Source organism: Juglans microcarpa x Juglans regia, chromosome 4D (genome assembly GCF_004785595.1).
Source record: "Juglans microcarpa x Juglans regia isolate MS1-56 chromosome 4D, Jm3101_v1.0, whole genome shotgun sequence".
Classification (NCBI taxonomy): Eukaryota; Viridiplantae; Streptophyta; class Magnoliopsida; order Fagales; family Juglandaceae; genus Juglans; species Juglans microcarpa x Juglans regia.
Window position 1 is genome coordinate 17,281,575 of NC_054600.1, and position 18,429 is coordinate 17,300,003.

General features: G+C 35.9%; 1 protein-coding gene across 1 annotated transcript in view; it reads right to left on the bottom strand.

The window, feature by feature from the left end:
• Positions 1-12,062: 12,062 nt before the first annotated feature.
• Positions 12,063-18,429, bottom strand: part of LOC121259508 (probable E3 ubiquitin-protein ligase ARI8) — a 28,361-nt gene continuing 21,994 nt past the window's right edge. Inside the window, exons 8-15 of the mRNA XM_041161117.1 lie at positions 16,077-16,184; positions 15,688-15,778; positions 15,453-15,542; positions 14,370-14,417; positions 13,614-13,685; positions 13,445-13,544; positions 13,247-13,373; positions 12,063-12,764 (exon numbers count right to left, since the gene is read on the bottom strand). Of these exons, the coding sequence (XP_041017051.1) occupies positions 12,491-12,764; positions 13,247-13,373; positions 13,445-13,544; positions 13,614-13,685; positions 14,370-14,417; positions 15,453-15,542; positions 15,688-15,778; positions 16,077-16,184 (910 nt within the window). The 3' untranslated portion in view covers positions 12,063-12,490. The remainder of the gene's footprint in view (positions 12,765-13,246; positions 13,374-13,444; positions 13,545-13,613; positions 13,686-14,369; positions 14,418-15,452; positions 15,543-15,687; positions 15,779-16,076; positions 16,185-18,429) is intronic.

The window sequence follows — 18,429 nt, forward strand, 5'->3', positions numbered from 1 at the left end:
AACTCTTATTGGTGTGCTAGAAAATAGGCTTCAAAGGTGTTGGGATGAGGATACGGATAGGGAACTTCTCAATGCTTCGACTCAGTTGGCCTCTTGGCAACACAGAGAGGACATCCATCTAGCTCAATTGGCCAAACTGAAGTGGCAAGTTAATGGGGATAGGAATTCCAAATTCTTTCATGTCGTCTTAGCTAATAAAAGGCGCAAAAGAGTTCTTGAAATGAGATCCCCTTCCAGTATAGTTTATGAATCACTTGAACAGATTCACCAAGGGGCTGCTGAGTTTTTCAGGAAAGTTCTTCAAGGGGACCCTCCTAGAGAGATTCCTATTTTTTCGCACTTAATATCGCCGGTGATTTCGGAGGAAGAGTGCGACCGCCTGTGTTCTGTGCCCTCTATGGAGGAAATTTGGATGCAGTGTCTTCCATTCCTTCGAATAATTCTCTGGGGCCAGATGGTTTTGGTTCGGGTTTTTTTAAAAGCTGTTGGGAGATTGTGAAAGTGGATGTCTCGGATGCTGTCTCGAATTTCTTTATTTATAAACAACTCCCGAGATGTTTTTCTGCCTCCTATCTTGTTCTGATCCCTAAGGTAGATAACCTCACGGGCTTTGATAAATTCAGACCTATTAGCCTTTGCTCTGTTTTCTACAAAATCTGCTCCAAAATTATTGTCAATCGATTGTCTAGTTTTCTTCGTAGGATGGTCTCCCTGGAACAAGGAGATTCTCTCCCAGGTCGGAGCATTTTTTAAAACATTAGCCTCACTCAGGAGATGGTCAACTCCATCAATAAAAAATCGCATGGTGGGAATATTATGCTCAAAGTGGACATGGCTAAAGCATACGACTGCGTTGATTGGAATTTTTTACTGGAGGCCCTTCGCTACTTCGGTTTCTCTTCTCAAGTATGTGCACTTATTCGGGAGTGTATTTCTACCCCTTGGTATTCTATCATGATGAACGGTACTACGAAAGATTTCTTTCATAGTGGTTGGGGATTGAGACAGGGGGACCCTTTGTCCCCTTATTTGTTCATCATCTTACAAGACGTGCTCTCTAGGTTGATCAACCAAAGCGTGGGGGCTAATCGTTTCGGTCAATTCTCTCAGCCCAGAGGTACAACTATTATCTCCCATTTAATGTATGCTGATGACCTGGTTATTTTCACCAATGGTAGCATGAGATCCATTTGGGAACTCCTTAAGGTGCTTCATCAATATGAATTCTGGTCTGGTCAAAGTATCAACAAAGACAAGACGGCCCTGTTCCTCTCTAAACAGATTTCTTTGTCTCGAAAGAGGGAGATCTTGCGGAAAACTGGCTTTTTAGAGGGCTCTTTCCCCTTCAAATATTTGGGGGTCCCTATCGTCTTGGGTAGACTCAATCACTCACATATGGAGGAAAAGTTGACTAAAGTGCGTAAGAAAATAAGCGGCTGGAGAATGAAACTTTTATCTGTGGGTGGTAGACTGATTTTATTACGGCATGTGTTATCTAGCATGGCTCTTCATTTATTTGTTGTTTTGCAGGTCCCTCAATCTATCATCAAAGAGCTGCACCGTCTAATGAGTACCTTTTTCCAGGGGGAGGCAAATTGTTATGTGGACGACTTGGTATTCAGCTTTAATCTTGCTTGGAATAGCTTGGGAGACTCTCCCTGCAAGCTGAAAGGCCTTATTCACATGGATTATTCTGGGCAACCTACCTTACGCTTTCTCTAGTTATTTTTGTTGTGGCTTGAACTTTAATGTTGGTATGACTTTTAGTTTTGTTACACGGGATGTTTCTTTGAATATCTGTATACCCCATGGGTCGTCTTCTGTTACCACGGTTTTCTTCCGCCATAAGTAAAGGCAATAAATAAAATTAGAGTTCCGTCCTCTTTAAAAAAAATGAACGTAGTACTGGAGGATTAGGCTGTCTTTGTGGTGCAGAGGCAAATGCCTATAAACTGCCAATGGTGTAAACTCAGTACTCTCGAATGAACCTAAAAACAATCGTTGATACCTAACTTGTGAAAAGTCTTTAACTCATGGGTACGTACTAAGCATGCATACAATTGATTCCATTCATTAATGTCGTGGAACTTTAAAAAAAAAATGGTTCTTTTTCTCTCTATTATTATTATTATATGTCCATACCCTCAATGAAACCAGATCATTCAGAATTTTTTTCACTTGTAAACCATTAAACTTTTAGGCAAAACAAATTTCTAAACAACTTTTTGTTTCATGAGACTAAACAGTCGTATGAGCATAACTAAACACAAAATTACAAACTAAAAGGTACAAATTATCTTGTTTTTCTTGTCTACATGATAGTCCTTGGGCATGTCACTTTTTTTTTTTTAATATTCTTTTAAGACACTACAACACAATTTGTCTTTTGTGACAGAGGAAACCTTCACCAAGACCGTCACCTAATGTGCGTCATAGAAAATAATTGGTGACGGTTTACTGTTGAACAGTCACTAAAAATATTTTTAGTGACGGTTGGTGTTCCATTTTGTGTAACATTTGAACATTCCATTTTTTGTGACGGTTGAGATCTATCAATGAAAGTAACATTCGGACGTTCAATTAAACGTTCGAACGTCAACCCAACTGATTGACATTCTAACCCAACCGATCGAACGTATCATATTTATGTTCAAACGTTTATGGATCCGAACGTTAATTGCAATAAACTTTCAAATTTTTGTTCGAACATTAACAAACCAATGTTCAAACATAATGGGTTTAACGTTCGGACGTTATTTTGAATGTTAACGAATAAGCGTTTGAACACAAGTGGTACGTTCGGAGGTTTGTTAGAATGTTAATCGTTTAATCATTCAAACATTATGTTCGTTTGAGGGTGAGTACGTTCAAACATTGAGGCCTATGTTCGAATGTTATTATATAATTTTGTGTATGCACGTTCAAACGTTGGTTTGAATGTGAACCAATGTTCAAACATTTTTTATTTACATTCAAACGTATAGATTATAAATACTAATCTCATAAAATTAAAAAATATATCAATTGTATCATATTGCATACCATCAATTAACAATTAACAATATCTTATAAAATTTCAAAATTAGATATTAAAGTTAGTTATATATACTGATAAAATGGATAAAATCCATTTCTTCTTCTTTTCTCGCCCACTACGATTATATTGCAACGACATAACATGCTCCTTTGCACCATCATCTCCCGCTGCACTTACTCTTGGACTTCACTGCGTATTCTGTCCTACTGGTCTCTCTGTTGGTCCTACAAATGCATCTCTAAATGAGACTGTCGCTCTAAGAGAGACTCTAACTCTTGCTATCTTGATCTCATATACTCATTCTCGCGCTATGCAGCTTCTAAATCTTTGGTATGATTATTAATTTGTGAAGTCGATGAGGTTGAGGAGGATGAACATCTATGCTTGAAAGATCGTCCCAAACCTCTTGTCATACTAGATTGCGTCCAGAGCACCTTGCGTAAATATGTCTATGTCACTAGAAGAGGATTCCCCAGAAGCTGACTATATCTCCATCACTTTTTCCTGCAATTTGAAAGAAAACACACAATAAGTAACGTATTAAAAGAAGTACAAATAAAAAATAAATTATCACATGTTGCATAATTTATTTAACAAAATTAACACTGCTTACATAATTATCTGCAGTGGCAAAATCCATCCACTCACTACACTCATTAGTGTGAGCAGCAACATAGACATGAATGAAGAAAAAGTTTTCAAGATCATCACGTTAGCAATTTTAAAAAGATAATGTTAGTACTTAAATAAAAGAATATCAGAAAAATAAATGAATTCTATAATTTTTTAATTACCATTTTTCAGTAAGACGGTGGAATGACCTTGAACCGGCACGATGGTGGACAGTCAAAGAGGATCTATTATGTGCATTTGTAGAATTTAAATGTTACAAAATTAATTAAGAATGTTAATTGTAATATATATGTATATAATATATAGAACGAATATAAATGTAAATAATTAAAGGATATAAATGTAGAATACCTGATAATCTAGAGATGCGAATAGATCACAATATTTTCTCCAATCATCTAACTTCATCTGCTAGAAAGGGGACTGCGCAGACTCTTCCAATGTCTCAAACTTCTTGAAGTGGTCATGACATCGACCCTTGTGACGTCAGAATCGTGTAGCCATCAACTCATTCACAGTTCTCAAATCCTCGCTACGACCAAAGTTGAGGTCGAATTCATCCTAATAAGTGAATTAGATCAAAAATATGATATACTAATCTAGGTGAAAAAAATGTACTCTCAAAGTAAACTCACCAGCATAAGATTTTGAATGTGCTCCTTAATCTCATTCGGAACATCTCGCCATGAGCGCATATCAAATGGACCATAAGCTCAAACTATTGTGCCAATATAGGAGGAAAGCATTGTTGCACTATCATCCACTCCTCCAGTGGAATTATTAGGAATGGTGATCTTGAGTTTTCCATGCCTTCTATTTTTCTCAAGAGACATGCCACGTGTATAGCTATGACTGTGACGAGCAAATGCATCAACTATATGATAATAGTATAATTATAGAGACAAAAGTATTAATTATATAATTAATTATCAATGACATATCCTTACTGGTAGGTGTCGACTGACTGTTGTTCTCTTGTGTGTTAACTTGATCTTCAAGAGCGGATTCCTCGGGTGAGGAGTCCTCAATGGGTTTGGGACTTGGACTTGGTGGAGGAGGCACATTTCTTTGTTGTCATTTTGGCAGCATCCTTGAAAATGATTAATTATATCAAAGAAAATTAATTAAAAGAAATTATGAAAAGTATAATATTATTTTATAGTCACCTATATGAATAAAATATTTAGTAGTTTTATTCTTCATCCTCGGATGTCTTTTTCATATTTGTTTCAAAATCTCCCTCAATAACATCTTCGTCATCATCATCAACCTCTTCTTCGTCCTCCTTATCCACCTCCTCCCTAGATTCTGATTCTTCTTCTTCTTCTTTCTTCTCACTTACTTGAATTGAATGATCATTTAATACGAACGGATGGAGATGGACGGGTGGGACGTCATCTCAACACAAGGAGAGCAACTTGAGTGCACCAAGGTTAACAAACAAGTTAATACCCTCTCCATCTTCCTGGTATGCCTCTACAATTGGAATGTCATCTTCATCTCCACTATTCTTGTAATCTGCATTCGTTCCTGCTTCATATATATTTCGAGAAACAAATTTTTGTACGACTCGCCAAGTTATCTCTCCACTATCTTCATTAGAGCTTTTCATTGGATCAATCAAGTAATAGACTTGGGTAGCTTGACAAACCAATACGAATGGATCATCTTCGTACCATTTAGATGTAGTATTGACACTCGTAAAGTAATTATCCCTATGTATCGAAACCCGACCACTGCCTAGATCTCACCAATCACATTTAAAGACATATGTTATAGACTCACCCAGATATTTCAATCCGATAATATCACATATGACACCATAATAGTCAATATCATCTGTTCCATGACTCTCTCGACCAGCACACCAGAGTTTTGAGTCTTTCTATTACATTCACGATCCAGAGTATAGAATCTATAACCCAGAACCGTGCATGCAGTGTATCGAAGTGCTCTATTTGAGGGACCACGAGCCAATGCATACAATTCAGGAGAAATTGATCCAGGATCACGAGCACGTTATTCCAAAATCTAACAATTGAAATAGTATATATTTATTAAAAGTTACCTAGAGTTAAAAGTTTCAAAATGTAATATATACATAATTTTAGTTCATACACGTTGTTCAAACCATCTAGTAAATTATTCCTCGTGTCTTGCCTCTATATTCTCTACACCTTCCGTCCTAAGTTTGTTCATGTGCTCACTGTATATAAGAGTAAAAGAAGTATATTTTGAGCACAACAGTTTTAGTTAAACTTCAAGAAACTAGAATTATTCGAAGCATGCAACGATATACCTGAGATAATCATCAATCTTCCGGCAATTATTTAGCACATGCCACCGAACTTTACCCAACTCTTCATCAATAAAATCGTAACCCGTTTGTGCACCCAAAGGTCGTACATTCTGGGAAAACACTAATAGCTCACGAGGAGGTGGAGCAGCAAGATTAGCATTTCACTCTTGATGATTAAATCGTCTCTCAACACCACGAAGATATAAAGAGCAAAATGTTAACCATTCATCGTGTATATAGGCCTCTGCTATTGAACCCTCAGCTCAAGCTTTATTCCCAATAGTGCACTTCAGTCGACCAAAATATCTTTCAACTAGATACATCTAACAGAACTACACCGGTCCACCCAACAATACCTAAATGTATTGTTAAATGGACCATGACATCAAAAAATGATGGTGGAAAGATCCGCTCGAATTTACATAGTATAGTAGCAATATCTTCTTCCAGTTTCTGCAACATATCTCGATTTACTACCCAAGCGCACAAATCCTTAAAAAACATACAGAGTTCGGATAGAATGACACGTACATTAGATGTCAGCTTCCCACGAATTCCTACAGGTAATAACTTCTGCAAAAAAATGTTACAGTCATGACTTTTCAATCCACTGATTTCCAGTCATCAGGGCTCACGCATCTACTGATGTTTGAAGCATAATCATCTGGCAACTTCACACCTTGCAACCATTTGTAGAAGTCCATCATCTCCTCCCTCGTCATCGTAAAACATGCATGCAACATGACCATCTTGTTGCCTTATACCTATAAATGTAGATTATATTTAATTATCATTCTCTCAAGATCTTTCCTTGTCTTAATCGTGTCCTTTATCTTTCTGTTAATGGTCATCAATGCACCCAGTATATTATCACAGATATTCTTCTCTATGTGCATTACATCCAAATTATGTATAAACATGCAGGACGACCAATACGGAAAAAAAATACTACACTTTGTCCAATTCAATTCTGTTGTGCCTCGTTTTCTCTTGTTCTTTCCCCGAACTTTGCCAAAATTGTTTTGTCTAACATGTACCAGTTTTTCCACTATCTCTTCCCCATACAACTCATTTGGTGCAATTCTATCATCTACTCTCCCATCAAACTTAGCACATTCTCTTCTCTATGTATGATTTGCTGGTTGATAACATCGATGACCCATGAAACACAACATCTGAGAATATTTTAACCACTCACTAGCAGTTTCTTTATTACACGTCGGACACGCTAACTTCCCTTTCATACTCCAGTCGGTAAGATTTTCATATGCCGAAAAGTCATTTATCATCCACATTATCGCAGCATGCATCTGAAAAGATGTCGACATGGATGCATCATAAGTTCTGACGCCTGTTTCCCATAACTCTTTCATCTCTTCAATCAACGGCTGCATGATTACGTCAATGTCAATCCCAGGTGATCTCGGGCTGGGGATAAGTAAAGTTAACAAAAAGTTGGGTACCTTCATGCACCTCCATGGTGAGAGATTGTACGGAATCAACACTAGTGCTATAACTTGTATTCATATTCCTAAAAGGGTTGAATCCATCAGTTGCGAGTCACAGGCGCATGTTCCGAGCTTCTATCTCAAAGTCTGGGTATTGATTATCGAAAGATTGACACACAAGTGAGTCAGCTGGGTGCCTCATAGATGCGTCATCCTTAACTCTTTTCTCCGCGTGCCACCTCATATCGTGAGTTGTTTTCTTACACATATATAGTCTTTGTAACCTAGGTCTCAAGGGAAAATACCGCAACACCTTAACCGGCACGTTTTTCTTACCTTTACACCTCGACTCTCTGCATACAAAACATGCTTGTTTCTCCTCATTCTCCTTCCAAAATAAAACACAATCATTCTTGCATGCATGTATGGACTTGTACTTAAATCCTAATCCCTTTCTCAAGTGTTTTACTTCATAAAAGTTCTTCGACAATGCAGACCCTTCAGGAAGCACTTCGTTAAATAAGATCAATACCATGTTTATTGCTTTCATCGACATCCCACACAATGACTTAAGGTGAAGCAACTGCACAATAAACAACATTTTGGAATGTTTTGTACAGCCTGGATAAAGCTCGTACTTTGCATCTTCCTACATTGCAATGAAATTTTCACAATTAGTCCCTCGACCACTTGAGGCATTGTCGTCAACCTCATCCATAAACATCTCAGTTCCAATGTCACCCAACATCTCCTCCATCTCATCCTGCTCATAATTATCATTCATGTGCCGCAAATAATTTGGATGATAAACCAATATATCCGCAGATTGTTCATACGGCGGCTCACCATGCAATACCCATCAGGTATACCTTAGATTCATATCATTCACAAATATATGACTTTCAACTTCATCCAACCCTATCGCACATAAATTTGTACACACTCGACATGGACACTTAATGTAACCAAGACTATCAACAGAGGCAAAATCAATGAAAGTTCTTACTCCACGCGCATAGGGTACGTAATTTTTTTCAAGTCTATCGCCCAGACGCATCCAACTTTTGTCCATTTCTAAAAATATCTATCTAATAATAACACGTACATAGAAAATTCACATGCATGTCATACTCTAGTTCTCATTACTTTTTGATATGGTAGTTGGTCCTATCCGATTCGAGATTATATTATCCATATTGCACAAATCTCGTCACTCTACTACTTTCCATATTAGTAGAAATTTTGGCAACACCGAAAGAGATTGTGACCCTATGAACAGTATACTCAAAGAACAGTAGAGGAAGACACTGAAACTTCATATTAAACATGGAGAGTAAGAGTAACAAAAAAATGTGCAATACAGATAATATAATCTCATACTGTCCACACTGGACAATTCAGGAATTAGTGGACACATAAATGTCAACTAATTCCCAAACGGGTCTAAGGTTATTTATGTAATGTCACACAATATCTATCAAAAAACACTAGCGAGGGACAATATCCCCATGTTGTTTGAATTAACAATGTCAAATAAATAGTAGTGTTATATTGTTAAACTAGAGAGAGATGGATGAATATATTCACAAGTTTCCTATCATGAATAGATAATGAAGGAGAATGATCTTGAATAAATGTCTAAATTTTAGTCTAATTACTTAACTGTTCTCTGGCCTTGACAACTCTCAAGGTTGGAGAGACTACAACAGTCAAGCAATTATTATTCCTAAATTATAATTTTAATTGTTATTATATGTCTTAGGACATTGTTAATTGATACCTATGTAATTTTAATTGTTATTGTATAATTGTTATATATAATTTTAAAGGTTATTATATAATTTAATTATTATCATTCCTTAATTATAATTTTAATTGTTATACTTAATTGAGTGAGTTATTTATTTATATAGACAATAAGTATATAATTTCTAAATAAGCATTTATTTTATCCTTATTTATTTACTCTCTATTTTATTTTAAATAAGTATATTTATTTATTCCAACTCTCTACTTATTTGGTAGGTTTAAGACTTTTTTCTTGAAGAGTATTTTACTCTCTTTATATATATATATATATATATATTTAATAATATAATGGTTTGGAACCTCACAATGGTAAGAATATTTAATAAGTTATTATATGTATATTATACTTTATATATAGTTAAGTTATGCAAGAGAATACTCGGTTAGGTCAAAAGTTTGATGTTTTCGGCTAGATCCATGTCTTGGTTTATTTTTAACCATGTGATTTTAAGTTTAATGCTTGTATCTACTTTAGAAAATATTTGTAAGGCATATGATATTTTTGGTTTGAAGATTTCATCAAGGTATGTCTTGGATCAAGTGTTTGATCAAAGCAAAGTTGAGAAAACATTTTGTTTTGACTAGGTGTTGGAGCCGAGTACTTCAAGTGAGATTCTGTATTTTTGGTGACTTTTATATGTTGATTCAAAGCATGTTAGTCCTTAGGAATGTGGTATGAGAATGTTAGAAGAAGTTTTTGAATTTTTGGAATTTCTTGGAGATGTTTGGAAAAAGGTCAAAATCTTGAGATTCAAGGGTTTGTATTTTAGTTAAAAAGTTTGGATCTTTTTACTAAAAAGTTTTGTGATTTTGTGATGTGGATTTTTGTTGGTTGTGTTAAGTATACTTCTAAGTATAGGATGTGATGATCTATGTTGCAATATTTTGGTTTAAGTATGAGCGTTGAAGTTGAATAAAATTGCAACAAAAATCAAAGAGAAATGGCATTTAGAAGTTTCGGCCCTATGATGTTTTTCATAGTTGTGTTTGGTTTTAATTTTTTCCAAATTGATATTTGAGTTTAGGACAAAATTTACATGAGAAATGTAAATTTTGTTGTTTTTGGGATTATGATGTGAAATCCTTAAGTTAGGGATAATATGGTCTTTTTTAACATGTAGAAGGTAAAATGATAATTTTACTCTAAGTTAGTATTTTTCATGTTTTTAAGTTATTAGTTAACATTTAGAACTCCTAAATACAGTTTCTCATGATTTTTCTCGTAAAATGCAACAATCACTGTAAGTTAGCTTCTTACTGTCAGATTACCATGTATGTATGTTGGTAAGGGAACCACTATTTATGTACTAATGTTATCCTATATGCCATGTTACATCATGTATGTCTGTTACTCATGTTATATTCTGTCATGGCATATGTATTTTCACATAATATATTCTATCACGCAATATTTATCTATTATACAATATAAATGTCACATAATGTTATATGTTACATATTATGCCATGTCATAAAATGTTTGTCCATTACATATTATGTCATGTCACGAAATGTGTATACATGTGCCTTGTCACAAGATGTTTGTCTGTTACATGTTATGCCATGTCACGAAATATTTGTCTGTTATATGTTATGCCATGTCATGAAATATTTGTCTGTTTCATGTTATACCATGTCATTCATCTCATGTACATGTCACATACGTCAAGTCATGTCTTTTCGCTTCATGTCACGTCATGTCTCGATTACAGTTTCAAAAACAATATTTTCATCTCAATCAAGTCAATTTCAAGTTTCAATTTCATGCATTATTAATTCACATTCAATTTGAATTCTTATTATCGGTTAATTTATACTATGGTCAAGGAATATATGATCTGTCTGGTATTGTGGTCAAGGCATTTGCGCTGCCTTGTACTACAGTGAAGGAATATAATCTGTCGTAAGTACAAAAAGGATAATTCATGGTGAAGGTGTAAGAGCTACCTGAGTACTCTCATTTTCTTAATCAGAATGCATAATTTCAGTTACACGAGCTAGCATTTCCAGTTTAGTTCATTCCACATTTAGTTTAATTCAGTTCATGTTCAGTCTTAGTTTAGTTCACGTTTAATTCAAATTCAATTTATGTTTAGTTTCACGACCAACTTTATGTCATGTTTAGTTCACGTTAGTTCAGTTATTCTCATGTCAACTCAAATGTCAGTACACATCTTGTTAAAACGTCAGGTCACGTCAAGCTTATTTATGATCATGTATGCATTCATGTTTTACTACCATGCATGCATCTTTAACCTGTATGTTAAGTTATCTGTTAACTTGCTAAGATTTGTAATCAAATCTCAATTGGTAGTTTCAATTACCATTCTCCCAAAATGGTAGACGATGTATCAGGATTTGAAGAACCCACCCATTAGAGATTGGACAAGGTCGAATTGAATGTGGAGCAAATAAAGAGTTGATGGAGCATAACCCCCATTTTATGACCGTCAGTTTGGATATCATAGTTGAGTTGCGTAAACGGCTCAACATATTAATACAACAATTTGTATTTCCAGACTAGTTATGGAGCGCTATCTCCAATACTCTTTATGTTACAAGCCTGTTGAATAAGAATTGTAACATTTTGAATACTAGCTATCACGTGAATTTTATAAAACATATTTATGTTTTGAGATATATTATTTCTGGTACAAAATTATCCGTTATGAATATCGCGTATTGTTAGAGGCATATTAAGTGCATTGCACCCTTAATTATCATTAACGATAACAGGTAACCTTGCATTACATATCCCGACGCTTCAAGTTTCGTCAAATTCCAAACCAAATTTGGAGACGTCATATGGTATGCGCGGGATTTGTAAACGAAGATATATAGTAAAAACATTTATTATATTCATACAGGGGCCAATTCAACTTATTGTCCCCTAGCTAGTTCATTCTTACAACTGCCGTGGAGCCTTAGAGCTTGCTACAGCTAGAATTACAGATGAATGCATTTGCACGGATCCTGATATAGCCACGGTACAAGTTACAGAAACAGCATAACCTATATACAGCTCATAATAGAACGACACGACACTGAGACAGAGTACCGTTATTTCTCCTATTTCCATCCCACCCTTACTTTTAACATGCTTCCTCGTGTACATAATTCCAGAGGCGAGTCACCAATGACCAATAGAAAACCCCCCTCCATGAAATTCCGTCGAGGCTGATTCACCATCACAACCGCCCAGCCAGCAGAGGCAAAACAGATATATCTGTGTCCGGGTGGCATAATTTGCCCAGAGTACGAGGTTCACCGGCGCTGATGGCACATCAGGCAGATGGAGGTTGACTTGACATTTGAAAATGTGCAATGTTCACAGGACCAACGGCCTGCATCATCGATATTTCTATTGGAACTACTTGATCTTGATGTAGTACCCTTGCCCCTCCCACCTCTCCCCTTACTGCTCCCACCTCCCAAGCTCTTTGAGCTTGTTGTCATGCTGCAGGCACCATGGGAATCCACATCCGACAGACCATTTTCTAGAGCTCTAACTAAATTCTCAAAGTAGTTCCGAGTCACACTGTTTCAATAGAAATTATAAAACAATCAGTAACAGGAAGAGCTACATTCAAGTAAGACTTAGGCAAAGTAGAAAGGATGGCTGAAAAAAGAAAATCAGCCTCCGACAAATTAACAACTTCTGAATTCTAATGCGCCAAGTGTCTCACTGTTCATGGAATGCTGTGATGGGCTTTTGACTGAACAATTTAGAGTGAAAGATGAGTTCAGAAACCAGACCTGACAAAAGAACAGTGTTGTGGCTTTTAACTACCTAGGCTAGGTGGCATTTCCAAAGCCAAATTGGCATTTTCAACTCAAGTGATAAAATTTCCAGAACTTATCTAACACCAGTTACACCACTAATACCTCCACCCTACTCAGCATCTTAGCTTAAAACTTTACAATACCATCAAGTTTTACACAATCCAAATTTAAGTTAATTCTTAGCCGAGGCATAGTATCCAGACAAAACCTCTAGTAAAATTTTCTGTGGAAAGTCACCTGGTCAGTCCAGCAAGTTTTGTGCGGAACTCATTGAAATCCTTTAATGGACCCTCAGCATTGAGGTAAACTTGTAGCTCCTTCTCTGCACATTGATGAAGTCGCTCCAACCCAGCCTCAGCTTCACCTGCATGACAAACAGATTTTAAACAGGACGGGGCAGGCTGAGGTAAAGTCTGCTTCGAGGAAGTGACGTACCTTGCAAGTACTCAAAGAACTGCCTCTTAGCATGTTCATGCTCAGGTAAATAATATCCGTAGGCATACGTCCATTTCAGAACTCGCCTACATTCAACTATCTGCATACACAGCATATTTGATTATGAAGAGTCCACCTTCTGTCATACAAAGCAGAATTTATGATATACCTGTAGCCAGGCCTCCGTTATGAACTTCAGCTGTGACACAGGTTGGCACTGTATGTCGCTCAGCTTTTCAAGCTACAACATTACAAGGACATCAACATTCCTCAAAACTCAAAAACAGAAACAATGAATACAGGAAAAATGCTGCAACCCCCCAACACTATCCAATATCCATAGGTTGCTAAAATTAAAGATTAACAGTCTCGGGCAACTACACTTTCGTGCAAAATTAAATAACATCTGAACAGAAACTAAAGAAAAACAAAGCAAAAGATCACATTCACAGCCGTGCAGATACCTGACTTGGGTATTGACATCGTACACAAATCAGAACTAATTGGGAAAGTATCAAATGGAGGAGTATTTCAAGAATTGATTTTAATAGAAAAAAACATTCAAGAAGGTTTGGATAGGGTTGGAGAATAACTTGACCTCAGTTGTGATTATATCTTAAAAGAAAGAAAAGACTTCTAAAAAATATATATACAGATTATCAGTTGAACTGACTATTCATCTATGTTTTTAATCATAATATTCATACGATGATTAGTTATTGACTTCTCATAAAAAAAACGATTAGTTATCGACCAATGAAACTGTCACCTCCTCAGATATACATGCAGATTTTCTTTCCGAGGAAGGCTTCACATTATGTGGAAAGTGATGCTGTCATAAACCCACCTATTTTAACTGACATCAAAATAAATCAACGTTACCAGCTCACTGGCCAACAAACTGATGGTAATCATTTTCGCTTACATGCACAGTTTGCATCTGCTGCAGGTCTGCTAGTGCTTTTTGCCTAGACTGCAAACAGAAAAAATAGAAGTGATTACTACATGATTTGTTTTTCAATGGTGAATACAAACTCTATACCAGTAAATTTCAAGTTCTCATATTAGTTACAATCAATGATGCTAATGCAGCTTTGGAAATATATTGCCATAATATATATCACACACAAACACGTGCACATATAAAGATGTGTTGATTAGGTAATGTCGAATACATGGAGATTGGTATTCATTGTGTACCGGTCTCAAGATCTTGGGGTAATGGGACTTTGATTAATCAGTCTCCAGATTTTCATCTTTTCCCTAGGAGTATACTTGAATATTTAAAGCAACTACTTAGACGTGAGAAAATAAAATCATATCAAGAATAAACCAAAAGGATCTAACAAGATTTTGATTAAAAACAAAAATAATTTTTGTCATAAATGAGTGTGTGGCAACATTGTCAAATAAGAATAGAGACCAATTAAACCAAATATAAGCCCACAAAAAAAAAAAAAAAAAAAAATCAATGATACACTAGTTGACAGATATACCATGTTCCCAGCCCCAAATGATTTTTACAGAGTACATCGAGGTTAGTAAAGGGCAACTCAACTCCGTTTCCTATATGCCTTATGAAGGCAAATACTTTTATAGATCAGGGTTAGCACAGGGCAACTCAACTCAGCCACAATGCATCAGTTACAATGATCCATCTATGTCATTCCACTCAATCCAAACAATATTAAAATTAGGATTAGATCCTTCATATTGAAAAATGATAATACATTAAAAATAGCACTTCCCAAATAGACTTTCTACCAATGAGATGAAGGCAATGATGATAAACTTGCAGCACTTCTTTCTCACAATTGGAGAGGGAGAGACATGACAAATCAGGCAAATGTCACGACCTACACATGATGTTTCGTAATTTCTGGCTTCAATCCATATTAGAAACTGACATTTGTTTTTGACAAGTCAATTAACAAACCAAGAATTGCAAGCATAAGGATACCAATTGTCTCAATATTGCTTCAATTTGACATATTGCTATAGCACATACCGATTGGTTGGTTGCCCATCTTTCATAATAATGAGTATACCTCTCTAGGGAGTTCTTGGCCATCTCCCTTCGCTTTTCAGCTTCATCATACTGCAGGAAACAGTATAGATAAAATTCATCAAGCATTCACTAAATGTGCTCTTTGGTAGTAATGCCACGACATTTTATAAATACCAATAGGAAAAAGCAAAAGTAAAAATATAAAAATAAAAATAAAAGGACAATATAAGTATACCACTCCTTCTTGCTTTGCTGTTTCATAGCGATTACACGCATAAAAACCACCAGTCCTCTCACCATGGTCTGACCACGCACCAAGGCAAAGCCTGAAAGAATAAATAATAAAATAAATGTAGAAAAAGAAGGGACAAAAATTTCATGCAAGGCATATTATGACAGAGAGAACATATGCATCCAAAAGAGCATAAGGTTTTTGGCGCTTTCTAGTGCCACAAGATGCTGAAAATAAAACACTTCCATTAATTAATATCAAGTGGATAATATCCCCGGAAAAAATAAAAAAGCAATCAAGTCCGCACTTTGGGTTATAGTGATTCTGGAAAGATACATACAGAATCAAGACTAGAAAACGATGACAATTTCTGACAAAGTTTGAGACCTTACCAACAAAACTCAAATTTACAAGGTGGTGTGCATGTGATATGCATACAGCCTTGGTTTTTCTCAATTGGCCGCTTGCATTTTGGACAAGGCTTGGAATTCGCCAATATCCTGAAATTCATCAAAGTCATGTAACTTATCACGCCTGGAAAAAGTATAATCAATACTGATAACAAAAACAAAAAATAAAAAATTTGAGTAAAAATTTGTGCAACCTAACATGATCCAAATACACCAAGTTTGTAGGATTTTCTCTAAAACAAAAAGATGAATTATGAAAAAGCAACAAAAGGAAACATTAAATAATCTATCATTAACAATCAAATGATGGTAATGCACTCATTAATTTATAAGAAATCATCAATATTTCTAGATTCTATTTTTATATGCTTATTTTAACCTCCTATGTAAGTTACTCCCATAAGTGCACCTTTCAACTCATCATTTCCTCAGGGTGTTTTTTTTTTTTTTTTTTTTTTTTTTTTTTCATAAGTTTAAATTCTATTAACAAAAAAGTTTTGGGGATGATACCTAAGTTCACATGGAGCGCATCTAAAAAAAAAGAAGGAAAGTCCTGAAGGCTAGAAATAGAACAAGAATGAACGATCATCTAAAGATGAATGGAAAAAAGGAAAAACTAAGAGAATTTCCACCGTCCTCCCACAGTCCTCAAAACCCCGATCATTTATTCCCTCCAATGCATCACATCGAATAGAATGGAATCATTCTCCACAATGTTTCACTATGAAGATTACTAGCCTGGACTTTCAAACATGCCAGGAAATCCACCACTCGACAAGAAATGATCCAATTTAGCCCAACATGCCTCAAATTCCAATCATTCCTTTCCCTCCAAATGATTGGAATCTTTGGAGGGAAATAATTGAATCTTTTTCCATCATGTTTCAATATGAAGATTACCTGTCTGGCCTTTCCAATATGCTGAGAAATCCACCATCTGTGATCCAGTTTAGCCTAAATAGACTGGAAATAGAATTCCATAAACTACTAGCAACCTCATAATGAAGCAAAATGTGATCCAACATTTTCCCACTCTTTTTACATATACAACAATCAATCACCAAAACATGTCGCTTCCTTCAGTTGCCCAAAGTGAGAATCTTCCCTAAAGTGGCAATCCAAAGAAAGAAACCACCTTATAAAAGCTTTATTCTGCAAAATATTCTTCCAAAGCGCCAATCATTTACTGCTCCTATAGAAAAGCAAAACAAATTATCCGACTTTTGAGTATCAATAGAGATCTCTAGTAGATCACTGCAAGACACACTATAACTTTACCCTTGAACCATCTCCCACTTCATGTCTAGTAAAACAGGAAAACTCCCCCCAATTCCTCCCAATGTTTTTCGAAAGTCCAAACCCAAATGTCCCATTAATCTTGAGAGAATAATCCACCTACACAAACAGCCATATTTTGCACCACCACTAACTCCAAAGACACCCTCATAATTATACCATTTTGGACTCAATTGGACATATTTAATTTTTGGATCCCCCTCTCTCCAGCCAAGATCCCTTGACCTCATCAAGAGACTTTTGTTTTTATAGGTAAGAAACTTTATTGAATGAAACTAGACGAAACTCATGTACACAGGAAGTATACAAAAGAAACACCTAATTACATTCTAGAAACCTGAAAAGAAAAGAAAAACTCATGAGCATTCCCTCGAACGATAGCCGAAAACCAATGCAGCAAAGAAGACAAACAATTTCCAGATATTCTCAATAATTTGCTCCTTGTCGTTGAAGCACCTCTCATTCCTTTCCATCCATAGACACCACATTATACACAAAGGAATCATCCTCCACGCTGCTACAAACTGAGAGCTACTGTGCTGCCTATTCCAACATGCTAGTAGATCCACCACTCTCATTGGCATAACCCAACCCAACCCAACCCAGATCTACTAAGAACACTACCCCATAACTCCCTAGTCACCTCACAATGTAAGAGTAAATGATCAATCGATTCACATTTTTCTTACACATGAAGCACCACTCCATAACAATCTTGCCACGTTTCCTCAAATAGTCAACCATCAAAATCTTCCCAAGTGCGGCTTTCCAAGTAAAGAAGGCAACTTTAGATGGCACAAAAGCCCTCCAAATACTCTTCCACAGCAAAGAGAATTGCTGCTGAACAGACAACACATTATAATAAGATTTAACTGAAAACTTTTTGCTCCCCGTGTGTTTCCACAACATTCGATCCCTCTCATTTCCTCCTATATTAAGAGAATACAAGAAACTGAAAAAATCTGCAATCTCATCAAGTTCCCAATCCTGTACATTTCTATTGAAAGTAACATTCCAATGCACAGTCTCATTAGCATGA